General features: G+C 46.2%; 1 protein-coding gene across 4 annotated transcripts in view; it reads left to right on the top strand.

The window, feature by feature from the left end:
* The first annotated feature begins 1,323 nt into the window (after positions 1-1,323).
* The window catches only part of SLC13A4 (solute carrier family 13 member 4), a 46,737-nt gene continuing 29,987 nt past the window's right edge, over positions 1,324-18,073 (top strand). For all 4 annotated transcript variants that reach the window (XM_002751957.7, XM_078343696.1, XM_009003006.5 and 1 more), the window contains exons 1-2: positions 1,324-2,122; positions 8,278-8,406. In XM_002751957.7, the coding sequence (XP_002752003.4) occupies positions 2,024-2,122; positions 8,278-8,406 (228 nt within the window). In that variant the 5' untranslated portion in view covers positions 1,324-2,023. The remainder of the gene's footprint in view (positions 2,123-8,277; positions 8,407-18,073) is intronic.

The following is an 18,073-nucleotide window of genomic DNA, read 5'->3' on the forward strand; positions in this document are numbered from 1 at the left end:
GACTTCCACAGCTGCTTATAATTATCCGGTGTCTTTAATGTTTGTGACCAAAACATCGCACACGTGGTCTTGTTCATTCTGAGTTTCAAAATCATAACCAAAAAAAAAAAAAAACTTGAGGCCAGAATGTAGCAAATACAGTAGTCAGTCTTTAACATGCATTTGAAGAGTTGAGTCATCCTAGCCCATCCTATGATGGCAAGATAATTTCAAAGGGGACCCGGGCTGTCCACAGTTGCACCTGCCTTAAAAGTCAAGAAGAACTTGTTTTTTGGGTCACTTTAGCCTGGGGATCATTTCTTAGTAGTATAGCTGCAGCTCTTGGAACACCATTCCTGTGTTCTGTGAATTCAAGACAACGTGGGTTTTAGAACCCTTTGACTCTGCTCAGCTTCTCCCAGATCAAGGTAAGGTAATGTTGCCAAGAACCACTACTTACAGAATGTTTGGGCTTTTGCTTTTCTTCCTTGCCCGAAATCCACATGTCCGCTCTGAGAAAAGAAGCTAACAACTTCTTCCAGTGTGTAAGCAGGAGAAATTCCAGAGTCCAACTGCTGCTAAGACCTTGTCCCTGAACTTGTCAACTTCTTCCCTGCCCTCCCACCTCCTCCTTTTGTACCAGCCAAAGAAGGTCTTCCGTTTCTTTTTTGAAGAGCCTCAGAGAGGAGCATTTGAGCACCTACTTTAGCCAGAAAGACCACTGACATCTGGGCATGAGACTGGCATCTAGAATTTGCTAGGGAGGCAGCCATACTTCCCGAAAGATTTGGGGTCTTTCTCACAGGCTCATGCCCTCTACTGGCCTAGACCCTTTATATTCCTCCCTGGTGCTGAGGGAAACGATCTTTGCCAGCAGGGAAGTCTGAAAGGCTTAATTTTGTACACTCTGGGGAAAATTCTCCAGAAGTAATGTTGCATTTTCTCCCTGCCACCAGGCACATTCCCTTCCTATGGTCTAGATCAGCGGGTGGCCCTCCCAGCAAAAGCTCTGTGTCCTATGATCCGAAACAATAAAGCTGTGCTTGGGTAAGTGAGATTATGTTTACGACGATGGTCATCATTCCAGCCCTAGGATGTTTGAGAAACAAAAATAAGCTTAGCAGGCTGCCTAGGTTCTGCGGAATCAGCAGGCCCCCGCTGTGACCAATCAAGAACGGCCGTGGGGAGAGAAATTGACTCATTCTTTTCAATTTGCTGATTGGCTTTGAGGAGTGGGCCGAGCTACTGCCTCTGTCCCGGCTTCCTATTGGTGGATGAAAGTTAAAGGTGGGCCTCCAGCAAGTTTTTGTTCTTTGATAAAAGGGAATGTCTTGGGGACTTTCCTTTTCTGCTTTGGAGGCCCAGGCTCAAGGCAAATTATAAGTAGGGAACCAATTTGAAGGAAAGACATGTGAACAGAGTTAAGGTACCAGGTCCTGGGAGCGACCAGCAGCCCCCACTCCCCGAAGTCCTCACGCACCTCTGACAAGCTCGGGTGCTTGTTTTAAGGAAAGGGGCTACTAGATTCTGACCAACAGCAAGCCAGGGTAGGAGATGAAACAGGATGACTTCCCCAAAATAGGTCATCCGAGGAAGGAAAACTGATGGAGAGCACAATATACTCTGAGCATTTTTCATGTTTTTAAGCTTTTAAATGATTTCTTCAAGGCCCAGCAGCAGCAGCAAAGGTGTGGTTTAATGGATTAAGAGGGCTTTTGCTGACACCTAGAATGAAGTTACTCCATTACTAATCAAGCAGAGAGGAGGCCCACTATGCCCCCGTTTATCATCCTTTCCCAGTTCCTTTTTGCTGGCCATAAAACGATGCTCATCAATCCCACCTAAAGCAGAAGGCCGGGAGCCCAGCCTCCTGTAGAAACAGCGAGGGTATAACTGCCCTCCCATTCTGCCCCAAGACGAAGGAGGACTCTTGGAAGCCAAGAAAGGTTTAAGAAGTCTCTCTGGACAGAGAGCAGTGCCTAGGGAGGAAGCCTTTCGCCGGCAGAGCGGGGTCCAAGGACGAGCTGGAGAGGACAGAGGCGCGATGGGCCTGCTGCAGGTCCTGCTCCGAGCCCGGAAGCTGCTGCTGGTCGTCTGCGTCCCGCTCCTGCTGCTGCCTCTGCCCATCCTCCACCCCAGCAGCGTGAGTACCGACCTGCGCCCTCCCTCCGGTGTCCGGGATCAGTGGGAGGACAAAGAGGGGAGGTCGGCAGGGGACATGGGGTGCTCAGGCAGTCCCTCAAAATGGCTTGTGGTGGGTTTAAAGAAATGGAAGTGTTTTTCTGGAGGAAACCAAGATACCTTCTTCCTGTCATGTTAATTCCCTAGCCCAGTCCCAGTCCCCCAATCCCCCAATCCCATGGTCCCCAACCAAGGGTCAGGACAGAGTAGGGGCCTTGGCAGAAGTGACTGATGGGTATTGCACCAAGCAGCAGGCCAGCCCACCCCAGCCGCGGGGGCCAGCGACACCCATGCAAAGGACATAGTACATCTGTGTTTGTCAGGAGTCCACCTGGGACTCTGGTTATCTGAGAGCCCCTGGAGACACAGGGAGAGCTCCCAATAGTGGCACTGAGGAGAAGGCTGGGGGAGGAAGGGAACCGTGGAGCCTGTCCGAGGTCTGTGGTCACGTCCTGGTGGGCCTCCATGACCACAGTTGAAGCTCTAATCCCTAAGGCTCCTATCAACTTCAGGGAATGAATGTTTAGAGAAGGAATGGAAGTAGAGCTTGACAGGCTGCTCTGGTCCCATGCACATGGCCTTGAATTATTTGTGTCTTCTGTGTTTTCTTCCCTGTGCTCTTGAAGGACAAACACAAAGTGACACGATAAAAAAGAGATAAGAGCCCCAAACTCTAACCTATGACCTCATTCTTCACCCGGTTTGTGCGAACGGAGGAACCCGAGCTCTGGCTCCACATTCAGCTTGCCTGTCACACCCTCCCCATGGTTGCCTGCTTCCCTTCCCTCCACTGTTCTCTTCTGTGGCAGGCTTGTCCCTTTCCCCCAGCTGGCACTGCCCTGGAGACTTTAGGAAAAATAAGCTAAAACATGTTAATCACGTTTGTAGGAGGGGGAGCACTTCTTCCACTCCGCTCCGTAAGTAACTTGGTAACCAAGATTAGGTTGAAAAGTTAAACAGAGGGGATTAGGATGGTTCTTCTTAAAAACAAACTGGCTTAAATCTTTCATAGAATAAATACCCCAGAGTGCCAGGGAGACGCTGATTAAAACTGGGCTGGGATTAGCAGACAGTGATTGCTGTTGACATTTTTCCCGGACTGTACCCTAGTCAATTTTCTGCTTTGTCTAAATGGGCCTGATTTTTTTTCTTTTTGTGGCTTTTTCTTTCCCTCAATGTCACGTTGATATAAGGGACTGTTACCAAGAGACATATTAGCCTCCTCTCCAAAGCAGTAACAGGAATGTCTCATATCTCCTTGTTGAGTCAGCCTCATCTTTGGGGACCTTGGCCACTGCCCACAGAAGGCACAGACTAGGTGCCCAGCAGGTAGAGTGTCTTTCATCCATCTGTCACCATTTGCATCAAACTTTTTCTTTTCTGTAGATGCAGAGTCTCACTCTGTCACCCAGTCTGGAGTGAGTGGCACAACCATAGCTCGCGGCAGCCTTGAACTGGAATCTAGCAATCTTTGTGCCTCAGCCTCCGGGTAGCTGAGACTACAGGCAAGCAAGCACCACAACATGCAGCTAATAGTTTTTTGTTTTGTTTTGTTTTGTTTTGTTTTTGTAGAAATGGGGGGGTCTTACTATGTTACCCAGGCTGGTCTCAAACTCCTGGCCTGAAGTGATCCTTCCACCTCAGCCTCCCAAAGTGCTGAGATTGTGTGTGAGCCCCTGTGCCTAGCCTGCATCAAACTTTTAGATGCTGATATTTAATCCTTAAAATTCCAAACGGATTTGCTTGCTCTGGGCTGGAGTTTAGAGCAGTGATGGCATACCTGGGCAGGAGCTCCTGGTCTGCAGTTTGGATGGTTTTTCTAAGCAACAAGCCTCGGCTCCATTTTAGAAGGAGTCAAAATGATCTTCCCCCTTTTTCTTGCCCAGGTCTCTAAAACTAGAGGTCCAGACGCCATTTATCATGTTATAGGAGAGGGTACAAGAGGGGCATCCATAACTAAGCCCTTCCTCAGTGCCCCCAGTGGGATAAAAATTACACCTCAACCACCCAAGCTAAATTTTTTTAAAAGGCCCCACCAGTCATTGATGATAGCAGAGAAACAGACTTCAACCTCCTTCCTATGAAGTTGGGGTGGGATATCATTGGGGAGGTCAAACTGCATGGAAAATGAGCCATTCCATGCCTAAGTTCCTAGCAGACTAAGAAATGTCCTACATAGAAAAATGCCACTTTCAAACTCTTTACTTGTAAACAGAAGCCAAAAAATAGTAGATAGCACTGTCCCTTGAAGACATTGTCTCAATACTCACCAATCCCCAACCCCTAAACACCTGCTGACAAGGAACCAGTGGTATTAATAAGGAGCCTACAGGTTGCAGAATATTTTCTCCAGAAGATTCTAGAGACTAATAGCCAGCAGAGAAGTCCAGTGCAGCTCGGCCCACATGAAGCGAGCCACCTGCTAGACATGGGATAGGCGCTGGGGACATTGGACTTCCTGTAAGCAAACTTTGTGGAGTATTTTTGGTTGTCTGAATATAAGCTTACCTTCTGAATTTTGAGAAGCTTTAGAATGGGGCAAAAGGAAGTTTATGGAGATTCCAGGTGACATAAGTGGAAAATATATGGAAAGACTCTCTAAAGGTGTCTCTTGTCCATTCTTCTACTCTAAGGAAAATCCAGGTTAAAAACGATAGTAGTTGACTGGGTGCAGTGGCTCACACCTGTAATCCCAGCACTTTGGGAGGCCAAGGTGGGTGGATTACCTGAGGTCAGTAGTTCAAGACCAGCCTGGCCAACATGGTAAAACCCTGTCTCTACTAAAAATATAAAATAATAATAATAAGCTGAGTGCGGTGCCATGAGCATGTAATCTCAGCTACTCGGGAGGCTGAGGCAAGAGAATCACCTAAACCTGAGAGACAGAGGTTGCAGTGAGCAGAGATTATGCCACTGTACTCCAGCCTGAGCGACAAGGGCAAAACTCCATCTAAAAAAAATGGATAGTAGTTAATCCTGTTCTGAATACTGCTGGGTGAAGGTGGCCTGGTGACTTCCTCCAGTAACCTGGTCTCATTTCTAATAATATTTTCAACCAAAATTTTTGCTTTATTTTACCCAAATTCTCATAATTCAAACCTAAAGGTATCTGGCAAAAGGAAAGTCCCCTCTCTCTCTCTCTCTCCCTTTTTTTTCTTTGAGACAGAGTCTTACTCTATCACTCAAGCTGGTGTGTGTCTCACTCTGTCATCAGGCTGGAGTACAGTGGCGTGATCTCAGCTCACTGCAACCTCTGCCTCCCAGGTTCAAGGGATTCCCCTGACTCAGCCTCCTGAGTAGCTGGGATTACAGGTGCATGCCACCACACCTGGCTAATTTTTTTTGTATTTTTAGTAGATACAGGGTTTCACCATGTTGGCCAGGCTGGTCTCAAACTCCTGACCTCAAGTGATCCACCCACCTCAGCCTCCCAAAGTGCTGGGATTACAGGTGCCTTTTCTCTTTCTCCTTTCCCTTTCTCCCCACCTTCTCTCCCCGCCTCCCTCCCCTTAACTTGTAACTTGTAGCCCTGCAGTGACCAGATCATGAGAGACTAAGGGTTCCAGCAACGAATAAGGGCGTCCCAGTGAGGGACAGACATTCTGTCTCTCAACAATTTCTCTTCAACTGGAGTTAAGATCGGCCACTCTGTCTCCTTCCCAGATAAGGTTTGAACTCCTTTAGGTATTTTATTTCTATAGCAAACAGGGTATTTATCTAAATTGAATTCCTTTCCAAGTGGAGCCTTTTTTTTCCACTATGAGTTCTGTTGTCTTATCAGCACTTCCAAAAGTTTTATCTTCCCTCTGATCTTGTGGCCCCAGAGAGCAGCTCAGTGGGGAGCAACAGTCAACAATCGCTGGGCCCAGTTCCCATTTCTCAAACCCCAACCCCATAATCCACGAATGTCAGGAGGGCACAAGGTCCTTTCCAGCCCAGCTGATTTAATCACTCCCGCTGCCCCTCACTGATACAGCGACCTTTTGTAACTTTTACGCAAGAGTTTGAGGACATGTGTTCTGAATTCAAGGGGCAATAAACAGCAAAATTTGTCAGGTTCCTTGATCAGCAGCCAGCCTTGGCAAGTCAGACACGAGTCCTGATGGCTTAGAACTATGTAACGATTGAGGCACTGACAGCCAACTTGGCTTTTCTATAATGGCCTTCTGAGTCCCGGGGCTTGGAGATGTTACCTTTAACTAGCCTTTGAACTGTGTAGCCTCTCCCCAGAGTAAGCTGGTAACCTTCCTTAACAATGTTCATCTGCGCAATTCAGGGCAATCAGCACAACTGATTAGCAAGCTGACGGAGGTGTAATCCCAGCACTTTGGGAGGCCAAGGCTTTTGATAAGAATGTTGTACTTAATTACCCTGTGCATCCTAGGTTGTCCAGCCAGCAAAGTGAGTGGGCTGTGGAAAATGCTGGCGAATTTCCAGGCCTCCCCTTCCAGATAGATGGCTGTCTTTATTCTTTGTAGATGGACGTTTTCATGGTGTCAGGCAGGTAGAATGGGGTTCTCATTGCCAAGAGCAATGAGAACCAGACCCTGGTTAGGGGAGGGGTTCTCAACCAGGGATCATTCTGTATCCACAAAGGACATCTGGCAATGTCTAGAGATGGTTTTCTGGTTGTCACTATGGAGGACGTGCTACTGGCATTTGGTGGGTAGAGACCAGAGATGCTGGTGTTTTACAGTGCACAGGATAGCCCCCCAGCAACAAGAAACTGTGGCCTTAAATGTCAGTGGTGCCAAAGCTGAGAAACACTGAGTTAGGAGCTGATGCTGCTTCATCCAAAATGAGAGTCCCACGCCCAGGATTGCTGCCTTCCTCTTCATTCCTCCCTTCCCTCTACCATGCTCCCTTCAGCTCCTTATTAACGCTTACAGAGGCCTTTGGGAAAAGGAGTCAATCTCTAGATGCAAAACATGATAGAACCTCAGGTCCAAAACTGAAGGGGGAAATAGTCAACCAGTTCTCACGTAACAACTGATTTGATTAAAATTTACTACTGAATTTACAATGGGGGGATTTAACTTCATTTTTAAAGCAGTAAAGCCTTTTTTTCAAATAAAATCTTACATGTAATGCTAGAATATGAATCAAATAAAAACAAAGCTACTCCATTTGGGATGAGGCTGGGGGGTGGGGAGGTCCGGATTCCAGGCCTTGCTGATCTCCCTGGGATATTCTTGAGACACACCCCAGACACCCAGGGCTGCAAGAGTACAGGCCAAAAGTCACCTTTTGAATTGTCTGTAAATCTCACTTCTTATTCATCCACTTCTCTTCAGTCAGGCACACACAATGCCCCATATCTTCATATCTTAGGCACATGTATCAAACTCAAGATGGCTGATCTCAGGGCTCACATGTGAAGCAACTGTCGTTTTTTGAGACAGCATCTTACTCTGTAGTCCAAGCTGGAGTGCAGTGGCATGATCATATCTCGCTGCAGCCTCAAACTCCTGGGCCCAAGTGATCCTTCGGCCTCAGCCTCCCACGTAGCTGGGATTACAGGCCTGTGCCACCATGCCCAGCTAATATATCTTTTATTTTTTAGAGACGGGGTCTCACTATATATTGCCCAGGCTAGTCTCAGACTTCTAGGCTCAAGCGATCCTCCCACCTTGGCCTCCCAAAGTGCTGGGATTACAAGTGTGAGCCCGGGCCCCAACTGCACAGAGTGATTCCTACCTCCAACTACACCAAGAACTAATGTCCAGTCAACTTGACAAGAGTTACATCCTAGTCCACATTAAAGCTCTGAACTCCACCTGTATGGTTTTGCAATCGTGGGACTGAGTCACTGCAGTTAAGTTCAATTCCCACCCTGGCAGTTTCCGGAACCCTCAGAGCCGCCTGGCTGCACACCAGTGCAAACTGCAGGCCAGGCATCAGTCCCCCAAGGAGCAGCCATAATGTCACCCACCAAAGGATGGGCTCACCATGCATTCACCATGCTTACCTGCCAGTCCGGCTTTGTAGTCCCAGGGCAGAATGCTGGTACCCGCGTTAGAGTCCGAGTGCCTGCTGCCCCAGATGCCAGGGTTGTAACTGGACGCTCAGTGGCAGTGACTGTTCCTGTGAATGACTGACCTTTTCCTTCCTTTGCAGGAGGCCTCATGTGCCTACGTGCTGATCGTGACTGCTGTGTACTGGGTGTCGGAGGCAGTGCCTCTGGGAGCTGCAGCCCTGGTGCCGGCCTTCCTGTACCCGTTCTTCGGAGTCCTCCGATCCAATGAGGTTAGACCACTTGTAGCCCCACCCTCCCCCCTCCCCCAGCGCCTGGGTTCATGCAGGGCCCATGAAAGAGAGCCCCCAATGAAGGGAGATTCACCCAGCACTTGAGGAGGAGGGGGCTTTGTTACCCACTGGAACCACCAAAGCCTCGGCATCGGGTTCTAGACCTTGAATTCCTCCCCTTCCACTCATGATCTTCATCTCCTTCAAACTGGCTCAAAAGTTGCCTCTTTAAGGAAGTCTTGCTTGATTAAATATATCCAGTTGCTCCCTCAGTCAGAAACCTTTTAGGAGCTGTGTGATTGATGCCTACAACTCAGCTGCTGTTGATCCTTTTCAGTCTTTGGATGTCTATTTAGACCATAAGCACACAAAGGCAGGAATCAGATCTCTCATTTTGGGGGCATCTCATTAGAAGGCTGAACTGGTACACAGTAGGTGCTCAATAAATGTTTGTTACAGAGAGACCGTGTTTCCCTGGGCCCTGACAATGTTTTTATCTATCCCTCCAAAACACGACATTTCTGTTCCTTCTTCCCCGACTCAAGGTTTCTGCCTGCTCTTTTTTTGCCTAGAGTGAGCCCTCTCCATTTACTGGCTGTGGCATTCTCAAAAGCTCAAACAGAAATTGTCAGTGGGAAGCCCAGGTTATGGCAAAATTTCAGAGCGAACTAGGGAAAAAGTAAAAAAAAACAAAAACAAACAAAAACAAAAAACAGAATCTGGGAGCAAAATGAATGATGATCCTCATTCAGTAACACCTGGTTCCATTTGAACGGTCTCATTATTAACACCTGGTCTCTGCTTAGGGTTTCTGATGAAAAGCTTGGATAATAGAGATGAGAATGAGGTTATGGGCGGAGGCACAGAAGGAAGAGGAGCGGAAGCACATGTTTGAATGCCTACTAAGCACCAGGCCCTATATCAGAAGCGCTAAATTGTTATGAAATACTCCCAAGGATTCTACAAGGTGCATGCTAGTATTTCCATTTTACAGATACACTCAGAGATTTAAGAAACTCACCCCAGATCACAAAGTTGAAAGTAGCGGAATTAGATTCAAACCCATAACTATTAGATTTCAAGGTGTATACACTGGATTACTACACCATAAGAAAAACACTCCATAAAGTGGCATGTGGCTTCATGGGATTATGAACACATGGAGTTATTACTAAGAACTGTGAGTCTCTTCCCTTCTGTGATATGAGGAAGAATGGAGCTGGGCCTGTGGATGCTTTAATTGATAACAGAACTTTCCTGAAAGTACAAAGATAGAATTAGGTGATCCTCTAATTGTTGTACTTGACTGCAATGAACACTTTAGTCTTTCTACTGGATAGATTTAACTGACTAATTTTTTAGTTTGTTTTGGTCTTAGGCTCTCTCTCTCTCTCTCTCTCTCTTTCTGTCTCTCCTTCTCCCACTCCCTCTCCCTCTCTCTCCTGTCTCTCTCTCCCCTTTCTTTCTTGCTTTCTTTCTGCTTTCTATCTATCTATCTAGCTAGTTATCCATATATATATAGACAGATAGATGTGTGTGTGTGTGGCTATCTATACACATACATATATATACACACACATGTGTGTGTGGCATTGAGTAGCCATAGCCTCAGGCTCACCAAAAATAATAGAATCCCAAAGCTCTCAGCAGTGCTTTTATTCCTGGAGATGGGTACAACCCCAATATCCTGGGGACCCATGTAAAAGCTAATCTGTGACCAGAATCACCGGGCAGTTATACTGATTGTCCCCCTTCTCTTGTGAAAAAAAGAATAGGTAATAATAGGGCTTTGTGTCTGCCTAAAGGAAAAATGAATCTTAAATGTAACTTTTCTTAAGAGCTATTACAAGCTTGTTCTGCAGGCTTCTCTTTAAAATTGTGAAAGTAAAACCAACAAGGGCAGGGGGTGAAAGTAGAGGGTAAAGGGAGAAAAAATGAAGTTTAGAAAGAACTGAATCCTAAATAACATTCAATCAAAAGATACAGCCAAAACCTAACGATATGCTACATCCAGACCCATTTCACATCCAAAGATACACAAAGACTTAAAACAAAGGGATGGAGAAAGATTTACCAACCAAATGAAGGGCAAAAATAAATAAATAAATAAATAAAAAGCAGGAGTTGCAATTCTCACATCTGATAAAATAGATTTCAAAGCAACAAAGATATAGTGGTAAAAGGATCAATGCAACAATAAGAGCTAACGATCCTAACACCCAGATACATAAGACCCATAAAGAGATTTAGACTCAACGAGACAGAAAATTAATAAGGATATCCAGGACTTGAACTCAGATCTGGAACAAGTAAACTCAATAAATATTTATAGAGCTCTCCATTTTAAATACACAAAATATATATTCTCCACCTTAAATACACAAAATATTGATCGGCCATTATTAATACCCATTTTTAGAATAAAGCTACATTCCTGTTTTCTCTCCCTCTTTTTCTTCCTCTTTCTTCCTCTCCTCCACTCCTTTTTTTTTCTTTCTTTCAAAAAAACGACCGAATGAAAACACTCCTCTTTGGGGGTGGGGTGAGGCTGGAGCCACAACCACCTGTCTCTTCTCTCTCTCTTTAGAAAAAAAAAAAAAAGAAAGTGGAAATTTCTAATGAGTAGTATGATTCGCAGAAATTTACCTTCAAATTTAATTAATTATATTAATAGCATTTATAAATCATTAGGAATAGAGGTGCAAAAAGGAAAAAAAAAACATTTTAAAGTGAGACAGGTATTAATTAAGAAGCCTAATCTTTGTATTGCACTCTAGGCAGCCCAAAAGCCAACAGCATGGTTAGTCTCCAAGCAGACAATGTCTGTTCCTCGGAGGGCACAGTATCTGAGGCAACGGTTATCCAAGGGATGCCCCTTTGTCCAGAGAGGAAGCCCAAACCCATAAGGAGAGTCTGCAGGGGCAGCGGCTTGCGAGGATAACAGGACTCTGTGAGAAGTAAAGGAAGACTGTCCAGGGAGGGACTGTGTGTCACTATTGCTGGGGGCTGGAGGAGCCAGAAAGCATATCTTATCATTTGAGGTGAAAAATTCTAATCAACCTGCCTGATGAAGTGGCTTTGGCTGGTGACGATACTTAGTACTTGGGCTACAAGGAGCAGCTTAATCCAAATATAGTCTGTTTAGCTGACCTTCTTAGCTCAGATTAGAGGGAAATGGTGGTAAGGCAGAGGACATGGGTTATAGCCCTTTACGAGCCAGTTACATTTGCAAAGAAAGCACATGCTGCACCACTGTGACCAGTGTGTGCCATGGCTCACAGGGAGGAGCTAGCCTGGCGCTCTTCAGGAGCCCCCGAATCCTTGTCACTCCCTAAACCCACCTACTCCTTCACCATCCTCTTATTGCAACTTGGGTTATTCTTCTGCTTTGGAAAGTTCTCTCCCATTCCTTTGACCTTTGAAGTCTTACATTTCAACTACTCTGTCTGGTGAAGCCCTTCCAAAGACCAAAGGCTCAAAGTGTTGATCTGTTCTCTTTGAGCCTACTTGATGTCTTTATCTTTTAAATGGTGCATCACATATACCAGATATAAACTTTTCATAGACATGTGCTTTCCCCACCAAGACTCGTGCTCTCTGGGATGTACACTGTGTATGGCCTGTCTATAGCCCAGCGTCATCCCTGCATCAGCCCGCGCTTGACTGCAGTGTTTCTTGACAATGAGTCAGTAATGTCATCTCCAGTGAGGGAAAGAAGGCACATGAATGGAATCAGTGTTTCTGGGACTGTGGCTAGGTTCCCTCATGTTATTTAGAAAAAAAATTTTCTGAGTTCCGGATCTACCAGGTCCAACATGGGATGATACAGGTACCCTGAGAGTGACAAAAATTTTAAAATGCCATCTCTTCCCCCTTGAATCTCATATCAGAACTCTCACTGTCTAAAGCTGGATGTGTTCTGCAGTTTCTCCAGAGAAACAGAACCAAGAGGAGACTAGTGTGTGCGTGCGTGTGTGTGTGTGTGTGTGTGAATCTGCTCACTTGATTAATTATGGAGGCTAATATATCCCATGAGCTGCCACCTGCAAACTGGAGACTCAGGAGAACTGGTGATGTCACTGTAAGTGAATCCAAAGGCCTGAGAACCAGGGAAGCCAATGGTGTAGATCCCAGTCCCAGGACAGGAGATGAGAGATGTCGCAGCCCAGGTAGTGAGACTGGAAAAAGGAAGCAAATTCCTGCTTCCTCTGCCATTTGTTCTAGTCAGGCCCTTGACGGACTGGATGTTGTCTGTCCACGTGGTGGAGGGCAATCCACTGATTCAAATGCCAGTCTCATCCAGAAACACCCAGAAGCAATGCTTAACCTGGGCACCCCATGGCCCACTCAGGTTGAGGTGCAAAGTTAACCATCACAAGTGCATATAAATATTTCATTTTTACAGTAATATTCTGTCAGCCAGTGGGTATTAGGAGTTGTGTGTGAAGCTCAGACTCAGGTGCCGACAAGAGATACGAAATGACAGAAGGGCACCTGACCTTGAGAAGTTTCTATTTAGTAGAGAGAAAGTATAAACCATGTGGGAAATACAGAATGCTTTAGGCAGTGGTGCCTTGTTTTCTGGCATTGTGGAGGATTTATACAACTCCTCAGCGGGGATGTTCTAGATAAGTAAAACTGACATTGCCAACTGCCCAAACTTCATGTTGACCGATTTTTGATCGCAGTCTTTCTAAAGGGTTTAATCATTTCCTTGGTCTTTTAAACAGAAGTTATTGAATATAATTTAACTTTTTCCTTGGAACTTCAAAATTTCCAAGGGGAAAAAAGAATTTCTCACTCGGAGGAGCCAGAATGGGCTCCATGAGAAAGCACAGTTGAGTAACTTGAGGGCTGGGTGAACAGCTGATCCTAAAGAATCTTGAATAACATGTTGGCATCAGACTGGGGTGAGACTGCAGTTGAAAATATCAAAGGCATGTTATCAGATTTGCAGATGGCTAAGCTGGATGCGCTACCTAGCTAATGCATGGTGCTAATGTATGGTGGCAGAATGAGACATGTGGACAGGAAGAGACAATGAGCTAAAACTGACAAAATGAAGTCTAATAAGGATAAATGCCAGCAGTACACGTGAAAAAGACCCTTGGCTTTTAGCTAAGTACAGGCTCAGCATGAGTCACCATCAGTCCAACGTGGCTGCCAACATTCCAAGTGTTTGCCATATGCCAGGCACTCTGGGGGGTCATTTACACGCACTATATAACTTAATCCTCTGTGAAGGAGCTTTTATTTTTAATCTTCATTTTACAGAAGAAGAAACTGAAGTTCAGAGAGGTTAAATAACTTACTTACCCGAGGTCACGCAGCTACTAAGTGGTGGAGCCGTGATGTGAATCCAGGATTGTATGATTCCAGAACTTGAGCTCTGAACCCATAGGCAATGTGACAAACATCTTTCATTGAATTAATACATGATGAGCTGGGCACAGTGGGTCATGCCTGTAATCCTAGCACTTTGGGAGGCCGGGGCAGGCAGATAACCTGAGGTCAGGAGTTTGAGACCAGCCTGGCCAATAAGGCGAAACCCCTCGTTTCTACTAAAAGTAAAATAAAATAAAAAATTAGTTGGGTATGGTGGTGGGTGCCTATAGTCCCAGCTGCTCGGGAGGCTGAGGCAAGAAAATCACTTGAACCCAGGAGGCAGAAGTTGCAATGAGCCAAGATAGTGCCACTGCACTCCAGCCCGGGCAGGGCAACAGAGTGAGACTGTCTCAAAAAATTTTTTTTAATTTTTAAAAATTAATAGATGACATCTCCAGTGCATCAAATTCTGGATAAGGAACACATCCAGAGGTGGGTGGCCGGGATGTCAAAAGCTGGAGCCTGGGTCACATGAGAATGAAGAGAAGGCTAAGGGGGACATGAGTCAGGCCTCTATGCCTCCACACTCCAGGCCAAAGGGTCACACCAGAACCAGAGTCAGAGTGCCGTAAAGGAACTCCCCATTCTGTATAAAGGAAAACTCTGAAACAAGTCGCCACGTGTGGTCCTCGTGTTCCTGTCCATAGAAGTATGAGCCAAATGACCATGTCAGATACACTAGACATACACTTTGTGCCTTGCGAGATGGGTTGGACGCTAAGGTTCCTCTATGATCTTGTGAGTATCCAGCTGCTACTTCCTTTGCTGGTGCACAGAGCTTAGTCCTGTATTTTAGGTTTCTGTTTGTGTGTTTCTGTTTTGTTTTGGCTCCACTGTGACTCTCACTGTCATCATATCTGCCTCTGAAGCCCTCTAAGCCCTCTAATGCCTACACACATTCACACACACACATTCATACACATACACACACACGCATGTTCATACATATACAGACACACACTCATACACACACACACATAAACACCCATACATATTCCCACCCACACATACACACACTTATACACACTCAGACACATAGACACACACATACTCATACACACACTCATACACTCATATACACACATACATATCACACACATACACATACACACACTCACACGCACACACACTTGCCCTTGGCCCAGCCAGCATTCTCTGGCCCTGCCCTGCAGGCCTCGGACCAGTCTCACTCAACTTCCAGCTCCTGCAGGGGCAGGGGAGAGTACAGGCCACCCCTGCTGGGATAGCACGCAGCCTCTGCAGCCCAGTGCTGCTGAAGCCGCCTATCGTGAATCCGCTTCCCTGCTGGCTCCTGATCTTTCTGACCCACCAGATTCCTGCCATCTGACTGTCACCCTGACTTTCTCTGTTTAAGCCTGGGGGCATTTTATAAAGCACTCTCAGCTCTGCCTTTCCCATCTCTGCTCACCATGGAGGCTAACCAGTCCACTGCATGTGGGCCTGTGAGCATGTGGGCTGGGCATCCAGCTGGCCACCTGCCTGAACCCCAGGCTGCCCTCACCCTCAGCCACCCAGACACAGCCCTGGGCTAAGCTCCACACTGGGCCTTCAGTGGGAGCCTACAGACCTTGCAGCCTTTCGAGACCAAACTAATGTTTCTGGGGGGAAGAGCAGCTCCCTCTGAGCTACCACCTGACCAGCAGTCCCTTTGCTTGTGGCTCAGAGCCCAGACCCCTGCCTCAGCTTCCCCATCTGAATACTTCCAACAGTCCCAAAGAAGAAACTGGGGCAGAGGTGGTGGTGGTTATGAATCAGTGTCTCCAGTCATGCAAGACTTGGGCCAGCTTCTGGGTCGCGCCAGCACCCATCTGGGTCTCTCTACTTTAGACTTCTCTAGGGCAGGATTTACAAAGAATTTTTTTTTAAGCAATGAAATCTTTTCTTTAAACCAAATCTTAGAAGATTGAATATATAAAACAGATGGAACCAGGAATGCAAATCAGGTGATGAGAAGGGTGTCTGAGCCCATGCTGGGGACTTACCCAGCAGAAACAGCATTCCTGCCCCCAGGGAAGGTGGAGAGGAGACACTGCTGGCTTGCCTGCGCTGCTTGGATGCTAACTGGAATGGAGTCCTGTGGAGCTTCAGCCCTAGCAGGGTTTTAGCTTAGTAATGAGAAAGAGCGAGCCCAGGTGTCTATTCCCAGGGTTCAGAGAATTTCACTGCAAAATTGTTCAGATAAGGCTGGGCATGGTGGCTCATACCTGTAATCCCAGCACTTTGGGAGGCCACGGCAGGCAGATCACTTCAGGTCAGGAGTTCGAGACCAGCCTGACCAACGTGGTGAAACACTGTCTCTACTAAAAATAGAAAATTAGCTGGATGCAGTGGTGGGTGCCTATAGTCCCAGCTACTGGGGAGGCTGAGGCAGGAGAATTGCTTAAACCTGGGAGGCCAAGGTTGCAATGAGCCAAGATCACACTACTGCACTCCAGCCTGGGCGACAGTGAGATTCTGTCTCAAAAAATATATAATTTTTAAAAATAAGAGCCCACCTGCATTATCTTACATGTAAAGCCCATGTCACCACAGATTAGATTAGCTATGTAGCATCATTATTGCCCTTGAAGAATTGGTGACAGAGGTACAGAGGTTTATTAGTTTGTCCAATAGCAAGTAACTCATCAGAACTTCAGAGCCCAAGATTGCTGTAGCGCTTCCTTGTCAACGTGACCTCTTCGAGCCCCTTTCCTAAAACACACTCCAGAAACACGTCTACTCTCCAGGTTCAGTGATGTGGCACACTGCGAAAAACCACAGAGCAGAAAAGCAGAAAAAGCAATCAAACCACCAATGCAAATATCCTAAAATCCATGCACTTTACTCCTGGGGAGGAACAGCCATTTAGAATCTAATTTCTCTTTACAAATAACTCTAACAAGTTTTGTTATCTGGTTTCCCAGCTAACAGGATATTAGTCTGGGAAATTAGAAAGCAGGAAAGGAATGCTAATGGCAAGCATCCTCACATCGGGAAACTGCAGCCGCCTAAGAATGAGATGAGAAACCTGCAAAATGCAGACCCAGGGACCAAAGGAGGACCAGCAGCCTGGACAGCTAGCCAAGGGCAAGAGCGAGAAGGGGGTCCCTGGGCTGAGGCTATGATGGGGAGAGTTGGCACATGTCTCGTGAGAAGCTGGGGAGAATGCACGGACTCTGTAAATAAAGGCAAGAAATATGCAGCACACTCTAGAAAACAATTCCAGTCATCCTCGAGAATCCTGGCATCCCTGGGAGGTTCTAAATAACCCAGGTGTTATTGTGAAGAAAGAAAAGTCAATGGGCTAGAAAACTAACAACCACCACTGAACTTAAATTTAAATTCATAAAAATGAAGAGAATTTAAAAGAACGAAAAAGAATTTAAATTTAAAAATAAAAAAGAATTTTCTAAAAAATAAAGAATTTTAAAATGAAAAAGAATTTAAATTTATAAAAATGAAAAAGTGGCCCTGTAGCTTTGCTCTGTGTGCTGATGGCCTCAAACCAGGTCTGCCTTTGGATGGAGCACTTCACAACCGGAAGAGTCACCAAGGATTCTGGCCATCAGTGCAGCAGGCCATGCCAGCTGGTTTGCACATGTCATTTAGCTTCTGTAATAACCTTACGAGGTAGGGACACACATAACGTTCCTTTTTTTTTTTTTTTTGGTTGAGAAAATGAAGCCCAGAGAGGCTGAATAACTTGCCTCGGGTTACACAGTAGAGTCCTGGCTGACTCCAGAATCCTCCCTCTTCCCCACTCAATGATGTTACCTACTTAATCACAATATCCTGAGCCCCAGGCTGTGTCTCCCAAGCACATGGTATCACTTACAAGGGAGCAGGAAAGACAGAGAATAGACCTGAGCCCACCAAACACCCAGCACAGAGCCAATATCCCATGGAAGCTGGGCCTGGAGCTTAGACTGGCCCCAGTCTGGGCACTTAAGGCCAGTGTCAGGACTACAATTATGAATGAAGATAAAATATGTGTTCCAGTGGGCTGGGTGCAGTGGTTCATGCCTGTAATCCCAGCATTTTGGGAGGCTGAGATGGGCAGATCAGTTGAGGTCAGGAGATTAAGACCAGCCTAGCCAACATGGTTAAACCTTGTACCTACAAAAATATGTATATACACACACACACACACACACAATCACCAGGTGTGGTGGTTCCACTAAGGTGGTTCCCTTAGTTTGTCTAAGCACCTGTAGCTTTAGCTACTTGGGAGGCTGAGGCAGGAGAATTGCTTAAACCCAGGAGATAGAGGTTGTAGTGAGTC

The sequence above is a fragment of the Callithrix jacchus genome, chromosome 11, assembly GCF_049354715.1.
Source record: "Callithrix jacchus isolate 240 chromosome 11, calJac240_pri, whole genome shotgun sequence".
Classification (NCBI taxonomy): domain Eukaryota; kingdom Metazoa; phylum Chordata; class Mammalia; order Primates; family Cebidae; genus Callithrix; species Callithrix jacchus.